At 46.9% G+C, this 11,339-nt stretch overlaps 1 protein-coding gene across 1 annotated transcript in view; it reads right to left on the reverse strand.

The window, feature by feature from the left end:
- SH3BP5 (SH3 domain binding protein 5) overlaps window positions 1–11,339 on the reverse strand; it is a 64,652-nt gene that overhangs the window by 36,565 nt on the left and 16,748 nt on the right. The window contains exon 3 of the mRNA XM_006907255.3: window positions 3,423–3,551. Coding sequence (XP_006907317.1) covers window positions 3,423–3,551 — 129 coding nt within the window. The remainder of the gene's footprint in view (window positions 1–3,422; window positions 3,552–11,339) is intronic.

Consider the following 11,339-nt stretch of genomic DNA (forward strand, 5'->3'; position numbering starts at 1 on the left):
CTATTTTCTAAATTTTCTATTAACAAAATGTTTTTTAACGAGCTGAAACCTAAGCTCATGCAGGTATTCCATCGTTAAACATGTTATCTCTTTTAAGTCCTAAGGACGACCTCGTGAGGCTGATCCTGTGACCATCACAGCTTCATAGACGAGGATGCTGAGGTTCTGGGAATGCAGTGCCTCATGACACGCACTGGAAGGAGATGCCTTGAAGGCCATCTCTCAGAGACCCTGCCTACTCTACACAGTCAGAGGGGGTTGTAAATATAGAAAGGAAGGGGGTAGAGTAAAACCAAAGGAAAAAAAACAGGAAACCCCACTTGGCAGCAGCTGGAGGTGGGCCCCACCCCTTCACCAACAGGAAGGTCAGAGGATGCTGGTGCACAGACAGACTCAGCCACCTGGCCCAAGCCCAGACGGCTCCCATCCGCAGAGATGAAATGTGACATCCGTGCCCAGCCTCAGCCTTTGAGCATCTTTCCAGGTCCTCAGCTACAGACCAACCAAGTCCCTTGGGGTTGAGGGGTAGGGGTCACTCTGCATCTTCTCTACCCTTCATCTTTCTGCCCCACCTGCAAAAAGGCAGGAGTTTAAGGGGAGAGTTTACGGGCACAAAGCCAGGCAGGATTCCCTCAACATTCACCTTGGCCTCTGCCAGCTGACAGTGAGTCAGTCACCAGCCCCCAGGGTCCAGGTATTATCTGATTAGACCTGATGACTCAGTGGCTTGTCCACTGGCCAAGAGAAGGGTTGAGAGCAAGGAGCGATGCCACAATTCACGACTGCCTAGCAGTGGGGCCCACTCAACCCAGCTCTCTCCTACCTCTGTTCCCATCAAAGACTGGGGTATGGAAAAGAAAAGAATGATATTGAATCTACTCTGGATGTGTCACAACCAACTGAGGACCCAGCCACCAAATTAGATTTGAGTGAAGCCAACCCAGATGAAGCCGAATTTGACAATCATATTCCTACCCCTCTGCTTACCTAGGTGGGGGCAGGAAAGAGGTGGCGAGTAAAGGGGCAATGGAGAGGAAAAGCTCGAAATACCAAGGAGGGGCGGTGGGGGGAAATGGGTGGGGGTGGTCTGTGGGTGGCCAGACCACACCGTTCACTCATTGGTTCATTTTTCGTTTGCTCGGTGTTTGAACGCCTTCTGTATGCTGGCATTGCGAATATGGCAATGAAGCAAACAGATCAAATTCCCTGTCCCTGTGGCGCTCATTACTGTGAACAAATACATGATAACAAGTCAGAGGTGAGGAGCGCTATGGAGAAAAAGCCAATCAAGGAGTGAGGGCTGGGGGTGCTGGAGACGGCTGATTGACAGTTATCACTTAAACGTGAGCCCAGGAAGCCGTCGTTGACAAAGCGACTGTTCAGCAGAAACCTGAAGGAGATGAGGGAGTGGACCATGCAAATTCCAGGGTAGAGATGACAACAAACAGAGGCAACGGCAGGTTCAAAGACTTAGAGGTGGGAGCACATCTGACATCAGCACAGGCAAAGGAGGACGCCACCCATCGTCAGGGGCTGGCGACCTGATGGGCCAGCGTTCAGAGGACCCTGAACGTGTAGGTCCATTTAGCCAGCCCTGCCCCAAAACCCAAGCTCAGCGGAGCGGCGGGGAAAACCCGGGTAGGGAAGCCACTGCCAGTGCCCGAGGAGCTGCTTTAACAGACCTCTTAAACCGTGTCAAGGCACAAGCACACAGATGTTTTTAATAGACATTTGTGAGCTCGAAAGAATCAGAGGACAATAAGTTCAAGTGTTGAAGACTTTTAGGAATGAAGATTTCATGATCTCCTAGGTATTGATTCAATGTTCAACTTATAAGAAACCTCTCCCCAAACCTAACCTGAATCCTTCCTACTGTAACTTTAGATCAAGAACAGTACTGCCCTGGATTACAGTGAGTGGGACACAGCCCACCTTGGAGGGCGCCTGAAAGACTGATGGGACACAGACACTTTGGAGGGAGGATGCCCAGGGTTCTGGAGCTTCTGGGGACTGGCAAGTACCTTTTGGAGAAGGGTTCTTCTCCCCGGAAAGCTAGAAGCCTGGGTGGGACCCTGAGGGAGGTGGAAAGGTGAGGGGGTAGGGTGCTGCTCAGGGTTTGTTGGCACTCTGATGCTGTATAGCCAGGTCACTACGCCACGGGAGGAGGAAGGGTTTTAGACAGCCATTCTGTCTAGAATAAAGGCAATATATCTGGCAGGTTCCAACCAAAATGCTCAGCTCAGAGTTCAGAGTACAAAACCCAAAATATAGCTAGGATCGCAACAGAACCACCAAAGCATCAAGGGGATCCTTTGAGAAGAAATTTAATAGGGACAGGGCAAAGAGAAGGAATGCTCAAGTCCTGGCCCCTCACGCTAGAAGGGCCTGATCCTAACATGTTCCTAGATTTCTGGGGCTTCGGTTCCCAAGGGTTTATACTCCCCACCCTCCACATTCTCTCCCCTATAGTGCCCAACATGCAGTGTACACAGTTGGTGCTCAAATACCTGTTGCTCACTACACATTTTCTTACAAGTGGAGACTTTCAGATGCGGCATCTTCCATCACATAAACACGCAACAGAGACATGAACTACAATCTGGGCCAACTGCTTAGGCCTGCTTTAGGTGGCGATTCTCACTGAAGAGACACCGAGCAGGAAGTCCAAGTGGGCTGAGGTGTGTGAACAGCCCCCAGGCCTGGCATGTAGCAGGCACCGACCGGTAAGTGTCAGGGTTCTCTTCCTTCCCCATTCACAGAGCCTGGCTAGCAGAGTCTGAGAGGTGACACAGGCACACCTTGCATTACAGCAGTGGCCATCCAAGGAAGACATACTCTGAAACCAGAACCAATTTCCACGTGGCCCCAGCTATCACCTGACCACAGCTCCCTTCTGCCTCCCCTGTTCTGGTCTTGGTCCCTCAATTGCCTATTTGGACTCTCAGAACAAAGAACTGATGTTTCAAGAGAAGCAAATAGCTAATTATTCCCAAACCAGGAAGGAGAACGCGAGGGAGGAAGTATTCCTCCCACTGACTGACAGGCAATCTTCAGGAAAGGGCAGAGAATGAGCCTGGCCTCTGGACACACCCTCCCCTCATCTGCAGGAGCTGACCCAGCTGCCTGGGAAGTGGACCTGGGCGCCAATTCCAGCAGAAAAGCGGTGCCCACTCACGGGGCCATCCAAATGCCAGCAACTACACTCTATTAATAGTATCAAGAGCTAGAACAAAGGCAGGCTGTGGGGGGAGGAAAAATAAGAGGCTGACTTCAAACGCAGCTGTTTACAAAGCCTTGGCCATCCCCCATCACACAGGACTCACGCCTCTAACCTTCGGGGGGAGACACAGGAGTGAGAAGGTGCAGCTGAGCACGGGTGGGGTGGTGGGCAGAGGCAGGAGAGGCCTGCGGGACCATCTTACCTGCCGCGCCACCCTCCGCGCCTCCCAGTAGGGCTTCGAGTCTTCCACGGCTTTGCCGATTTTCTTCACCAGTTCGTCCAGTTTCACCGTTGCTTCAACCAGAACAGAGCGGAACTTCTGACGAGCATCCTGCCAGGATACCGAAAAAACACAATTCAGACTTAAGAAGGAATCTGCAAAATGCTGCCCGACCCTACCAGAAACACCAAGGATGGATTTCACACAACCTACGAGCCCCTAAATGAATACCTTCACAAAACAGGGTCCACAGCAGCACCACCCAAAAGAAGTCTCTGTGATGCTGGAAATGTTCTGGCATCTGTACTGTCTGGTACGGTAGTCACTAGCCACGTGTGGCTATTGAGCACTTGAAATGGGCTAGTGAGACTAAGAAAATGAGTTTTATTTCATTTTAATTAAATATATTTAAATTTAAAAAATAAATGTGGCTAGTGACTCTCATATTGGATAGCACAGGCCAGATTAAAAAGCTCTGCCCAAGTCCTCAAGGGAAGATGTCCAGTTGGGCTACCCCGCAGCTTTAGTCCATAATGATGGCACCGTTTCCAAGCCCCCAATGAAGTCCTCAATCATATGACCACATGACCAACATTAAACACCGAGTACAAATTTCCCACACACCAGACCCTTCCTGGGCTTGGTCCCTGCCTTCAGGGCACTTCTGGTGGGCGAGTCAGGCATTTATAGCCTGTTCCAGAGAAGTCTGTGCCAGGGCAGTGCTGGTACAGGTGCCATAGAACCCAGCAGTGGAGAATCCAGCAATAGGCCAGATAAGATGGGGGTCCACTGGGAGACTCATGGAAAACTTCTGGAGGAACATCTACACAGACGTCTGCGGGCGCTTGGGGGAGGGAGAGAAAATACCGAATGAGTCCCAAACAGGCAGCAGAGCCATCAGCCAGAGGGGAGAGGGAGTGGCATGGTGTTTTCAAGAAAGGGAAGGAAGCTGAAAGTCTGGAATGTGGAGAATGGCAAGAGATAAGGGTGGCCACCCATCCTGGAGACAGCCACTATCAATTTGGGCTCGACAGATAAAGAGTTAGGAGGGAGGAAGAACAGGCAGGTGGGCCGTGCCAGGCTCCAGCACATTGCGGAAGCCAAGAAACCAGACCCATGGACATCACAAGGAGGGAGAAAAATTTTAAAAAAGAAGTTTAATCCTGTGTCTAGGATGTATTGGAGGGTCAGGTCAGCATCTCACAGACCCCACATCCCCTCTAACTCTTTTTCCCTTTGGGGTTTACCTGACACAGCCACGCCTTGCACCACGATGCACACATGCACGTGTTTCAGAAAGGGGAAATGGATACCCAGAGGAGAATGAACAGCACATGATCACCAGCCATGGGGCTTTCCCAAGACCACAATGCTGGTGAAACACATGTGTTCCACTGGCTGCAAAGGGCCTGCCTCCCAAGTAACTATCTAAAAACTAATTATAACCATCGAATTGTAGGGGCCTGTTGGGCCAATGGGATGGCTCATGGGAGTGAAGGAGGCCCTGATCATTTCTAATTTCATTCCCCTCTGTTATACCAGACACTTCTGACATTGGTCTTGGTCCCTTACCCCAATCCTACATCACCATCATCACCATTATCATGTCATCATAACATCATAACCTCATCATCGTCATCATATCATCATGATCATCGTCATCACCATCATCATCATCACCATCATCATCATCTTCTTAATTTTCTCTGCCTTCTCTCCCATGTAGCCAGGCCTGCAGTCACCCACTACACCTTCTGAAGACAGGGAACAAGGCTTGTCCTCCAGAGAACGTGCTGCAGCTGCATTAGGGCCGCCAGGGACCAGCAAAGCCCCCGAGCTTCTGTTGGGCTTGATGTCCCATATGGGGCAGATAGCATGTTGTCTAAAGTCTGGGATTTTTATCAGAGATGGATCCAATCCTGACTAAACCTCTTTCTGTGAGGCCCTAAACAGGTAACGTCTTTATGAACCATTTTTATTCCCTACAAAACAGTTACTTTCCATGTCATAGGGAAGGCTGTTAGAAGGAATAAGGGAGATTGCAAATATAAAACATCTAATGATCCTGGGCACAAGTAGGTGCCCCATATGTATGCAATTTTTCCCCAGCATGAAGAAAGACCTGTGATCATATTTAAAAACACAGAGCGGGGTCTCTCCAGGGCAAGGGTAGCTGGCATGAAGACATAGCAACCTGTTACACTGTGTAAGCACCAGAGGCCTCCCACCACGTCCAGACCACAAGTTAGAAAACTGAGGGGCAGATCAGTCGGCTTGTAACCCAGGGAAGGTCACATCATCAACCAGTAGCCTGTGAACCAACAGGCTTAGTGCCTTTGGCTTATATGTTATGTATCAAATGTCAGGAAAAAATCCATATTTTTTTGATGGGCATTCTCAAATTTCTCATTACGAAAACAAATCAGATGATCTGGCAACCACTGGCTAGAAGTAGAGTGAAGATGCCCCCTGAGATAGAAACTGACCTTTCCGGTCACCCACCACCCTGTGCCCGGATCACACCAGGCCTGCTCCACTCATTTAGGTTCCCTGCCAGCCTCTAGGGACTTCTGATTTGCTAAGAGCTGTTCTGGGTACTAATGAATATAACCCGCCTACTCTGCCTTTCTCAGACAGAGGGATGCAGAGGACAGGCAGACAGTTTACTAAGTGTCACACACTATCGTAAATGCTTAATTCCATCAATTTCTGCTAACAACCTTATCAGGTAGGTGCTATTGTTGTTATTCACATTTTACAAAAAGGGAAACTGAGGCACATAGAGAATAAGTAACTTGCCCAAAATCACAGAACCGGGAAACGGCAGAGCCAAGATTTAAACTCAAGCAGTAAATAAGTACAATGGAGTGTGATGAGTACTGAGACCTCGGTATCCACACTATACGAAAGACACACAGCTGGGAAGGTCACTCAAAGAAAGAGTCATCTAAGTCAGACCTTGAAGAAAGGGGGATTTCACCAGTCAGAGAAGGAAGGATATTAGAGACTGAGGGACTAGCATGGGCAAAGAATGGCAGGTAGGAGGTTTGGAGGGGGTTGGAGCCAGGAAAGGCATGTGTGCCACGTTAAGGCATTTGAACTTTATCCCATGCACAATGGGGAGCATAGTGGATTTTTTCAAGCAAGTCTCAATGTAATTTCATGTACCCTTTGTCAGAAATGACAGAAGAATACTTTCTACCACAAAAAAGTAAAAGCAAGCATAATTTACTGGATGGCTGCATTGTCACCTACACAGCTGTGATCATGTAAACACTGAATACTGACTACAATATAATTATGTTGGGAGGAAAGAGAATGGGAAAAATAGGTAGAGACAGAGGAAGGAAAAACACTAAAACCATTTCTTCCATAGTGGGATGTTGACAAATGACTAAAACTGAAAAATCAAGAAGGAGCCACATTTAGCCTACTATTTAGAGTCATAAAAGTAAAGTAAATGCCTAAATAACCAGCTAAAATATGTTAAACTGATCAATTAAACTGCCTCTAAGGGAGAAAAAAATGGGGGCGGGGTAGGAGGATGAAATAGCAGTGGTAGGTTGTGTTTGCCTTTTTTTTTTTTTAATTATGGCAAAATACCACAGTGATTTTTAAGCAGAGGCATGACCTGATCAGATCTGGGTTTCACCAAAGAGTGAACTGGGTGGTTCCAGTGAGCAGGTGCAGGGACCACCAGCCTGGTTAAGTGTGTTACCATCAAAGGGTATTGAACCCAAGAGACTTGATTTGAGATCAGCGTTTCCCTCCGTAAGTGAGGCTGTGTTGCCAGGATGATGAAGCATGACTGGCTGACGTCCAACCCCAACGAGCCTATTCATCTAAGGCACATTAAAAGCTAAACACAAAGCTAGCCTTCTTCCCGATAAGAATAAGTGAACCCAGTTCTCTTACCATTCAACAAGAGGATCATAGCTGCTTGAATGACAATCCTCCACAAATATTGGGGTGTGGGAGCCCGCAAACCAAATTCTTTCCTGCCTGTCCAACTATAACAGCCCTGATTTTCTTGGGCCTCACCCTGGTCCCAAAAGTGGTCACGCAACCCTGGCCTGGCCAATCAGATATGGATACTCCTAGCCTCGGTGACTGTTGAGGGAGGACATCAGGACCAATGACCCATCAGGACCAATAAGACTTCAATCTGGGACTTCCCTGAAACTGTTAGAAAGAGGAACTTTTTCCCACAGAGATGGCTGAGTGGATAGAATAAAAGCCTGGAGCAGATGGCAGCCACCTAGGAATCATGAAGGAAGAGCCTGACAGAGAAAGGAAGCGAAGGAAGGATAGGGGAAGGGAGGAAAGAAGACATTTTGAACTTCTAGACCTAACAATGCTTTATAGTTTAACCCCATATTCTACCTTCTTCTGAGCCAAACTAGCACACACACTCCCAACTGTCACCATGGCTTTATGTTATGTTAGTTAGAATTGGATTTTTGTCACTTGCAATTGAATTAAGCCTTTAAAAAAGACTGAAGTATATGCCTCAAGGTAGTCATATTAATAGAGACAGGGAGGGTCAAGCTACAGTCCATACCATGGCAAAGCACTGTAATTAAATACGGTTAACTGCTGGAGGGCTTCTGACCCTGACAATAAAGCCAAATTTATAAGGAACAGGGTCTAGGGAACTTAATTCAATCTAACCTGCATACAGCTTCCCTTTAAATCCCCCTTAAAGCCAGCTTGCTTCAACTGATTTTGGGCTTTTTGCCTATTTCCTAGTTTGAGAAAAGACTCCACCATGGTCCTCTGTCTCCTACAATTATAGGCAAACCTGTTTCCCAAGATCAGAACGGCAGATGCTTCCAGGAAAGTCCGGGGAGGAGAGAAAGCTGTTTTCTCCATGACAAATGATCCATGAAAGGAAGCAGTCACAAGTACAAACTCACCTTGGAAGAACGAGCAGACCTTTCACCAGTCAAGAAAAATGAGGCATTTACCCTTCAGGGCTGTTTGCCAGCTAATTTTTTTAGATCAGCTCTTGAAAGAGTTCTAAAAAGGGTTCCTTCTGCTTAGATGAGGCCTCAGACCTTCCAATCTGAAAACTGTGTCACATCCATTAAGTGACTCAGACTGAGGGCAATTTATTCAAGCAAAGAACTGCTGAGGGTGGCACAGCCTCCCTTGTCTGAATGTGTCAGTGTGTCAAAAATACAGCCCTGTATCAGATGAGAACTCCAGATAAACCAAACCAGCCAGCACCTGTGTGCCTTGGAAACAGGGTGCCAAGTGTCATCACATTGGGGACAGGGGCTCTGTTTTCTGGCCAATTCATTCGCCTAAGCTTCAATTATCTGACCTGTAAGCTGAGAATGACAGCCTTTCCCCTTCACAGCGGTGTCCCCAGAATCAAGTGAGATTAAGATAGGATGTCAGTCTTTAAAAATAACTGTCCTACAAATTAAAGATGACACCACACTTCAAAAGATCCTTAGTAATGTCATTTATAAATACACCGTTTTCAGTTTGTAGAGAGGTATTTCACAGGCATTGCCTATACCTCACAACAACTTGTCAGGCAGGCTCAGCAAGAATGAGCCTCCCAGTCTACAGATAAGAGAACTGGAACCCTGGGGGTGAAGTGCTGTTTGGCCTGAAGTCACAGGCAAGAGTGTCAGGCTTCAGACAAAAGCGCAGACCTTTAGTTTTTGAGTCCTTTAATCGAATGTGCATTTCACTTCACTAGTAGTTCTCAAAATGTGAGCTGGAGGACATGGAGTAGGGATCAGGGGTAAATGGAGGTCTCAAGACCTTTTCTAGAAGTCTGCAAGGCCAAAACTATGTTCATAATCAAGTTACACTTATTTACCTTTTTCGTCTTCTTTCTCTAATGAGTGTTCAATGAGTTTTCCACAGGCTACTTGATATGTGACATCGTAAGAGACGGAACACAGAGCAGACATGAGAATCTAGCTCTTCTATTAAGTCAGACATGAAAGGGACTTGTAAAAAACATAAAACTATTACTTTCTTGTCACATTTTTTTGTTTGAGAACATATTAATAAAACATATAATTTATGTTGACATGTAATAGGTTTACTATTGTTTTTAATGAATACGAGTTCTAAAAACTTAATTTTAATGTCTAACATGGCAACTATTATAGGTATTACCCACAAAAGCAAAAGGTCTCTGAGGTGCTCAATGATTATTACAAGAGTGTAGCGGGGCCCTGAGGCTAAGAAGCATCAGATCAGGCCCGCTGTGTGGCACCAAGCCAGACCATGCCCCTTGGGCCTGCCCTACAAAGACCTTTCTCATAGGAGAAACACCTGTGTATTCTCAATAACAAAGAAGGGTTACTTAGTCTTTCTCAGGTCTTTTTTTAATCCCGCCTGTCACTGAGAAAGCCTCCCTTGGGTGCTACTTTGTCTTCACAATACCTTCTGCACTTCTTTGTATTGGCTCCGCTTATCTCTTTTCTAAGAAGGGAGTGGGCTAGTCTGGGTTCAGAGCCTTCCAGAGAGAAGGGAATCTGCTCCAATTTGATAAGCAAAATAATAAATACATCCACTAGAAACAAAGAGCATTGCTTTGAAAGTCACCAAGCTGTGCCCTTACGAGATGGTCACTCTAGATCACACATATACATCTAATCCTTCAATAAAACTCAAAATGCATTTCCCTTTAATGGCTTTCCACTTAGAGTTGTGAATTCTCCTTTTCAAACTGAAGTAAAAACGTGATTCCATTTAAAGGAAACTATGGAATAAATGGAAAAGTAGGAGAAGGCAAAAATTACGACAGCGGCAGGAGAATAACTAGTTAGGATCGTAAAGCCCGTTAGCAGGAACGTTCTCGAACTACATAATAAAAGGCACCACTGGAAACATTCTGACTTACTGATCGGTTAGTTATAAGACACCTGAAGCGTTCTTAAGTTTACTACAAATCATGTTTTCTGTTCGTCCATTCAACCTATCCTTTAAGAGCACTTAAGGCGGCTACTAAAACACACTAAAAAAAACACTTTAAATAGTAGTTGGGTGAAAAGGGAGTTAAGTGCTCTCAATGCTGTCTGAGGAACTTTCTGCAATAATGGAAATGTCCTGTGTTGCCCAATACAAAGGCCACTGGCACCAAGTGGCTGCATGAAAACTTGAAATGTGGCTAATGCATTTTTTATTAAATTTTAATTTTTTATTTCACTCTGCTTCTCCACTTTGCAATGCTCCCCGGGCCCTCCAGCTGCCTTCTCTCCTTGCCTCTGTCCAGTTTTTCCTCCCTCAGCCCCAGCCCCCACAGACAGTGGCTTTCCTAGCCCTGTGAGATGAGAAGCCAGGACAATCTGATTTCACCTACAGGAATTTTACAGCAGAGGCAGAATCAGGAAAAAATGTGCCAAGGTACAGTCGGGGCCAAGGGCGTCAAACCAGAAAGGCAAAGTACCGGGAGGAAGAAGAGGTGGCAAAGGGGCGAGGACAGAAAACCACAAGGGAGCTGGAGCCAGCCCCGTCGAGGGCCACCACACTCCCAATCACCGCCTGGGCCTAATTCCACGTCGGCGACTTTCGTCCAACCAGAAGACCCTGGTTTAAACAGCTCCAAAGGGGTGGAAACAGTCACAGAAAAGAAAAAATAGAAAAGACCAGGGCCATCAAGTGGGGAGAAGTCAGAATCATTGCTGGAGACCAGGTGCCTAAGTGCCCTTCCTTTGGACTTTCTCCACCTCAAGCCCTGACTTCAGTAGCAGAGGCCTCTCTGGGTGTCTGCCAAGCTCACCACTACTTTCTGTGGGGGACCGTCCCCCACACATCAGGCAGAACCTTGCCACCATGTGTCTGATACAAGACCCTCTCTCAGGAACCGGAACTGAGGAAGCCAGAAGAGGGAGAGACACAAACGAGAGAGAGAGAGAGAGAGAGAGAGAG

The sequence above is a fragment of the Pteropus alecto genome, unplaced genomic scaffold (genome assembly GCF_000325575.1).
Source record: "Pteropus alecto unplaced genomic scaffold, ASM32557v1 scaffold92, whole genome shotgun sequence".
Lineage (NCBI taxonomy): Eukaryota > Metazoa > Chordata > Mammalia > Chiroptera > Pteropodidae > Pteropus > Pteropus alecto.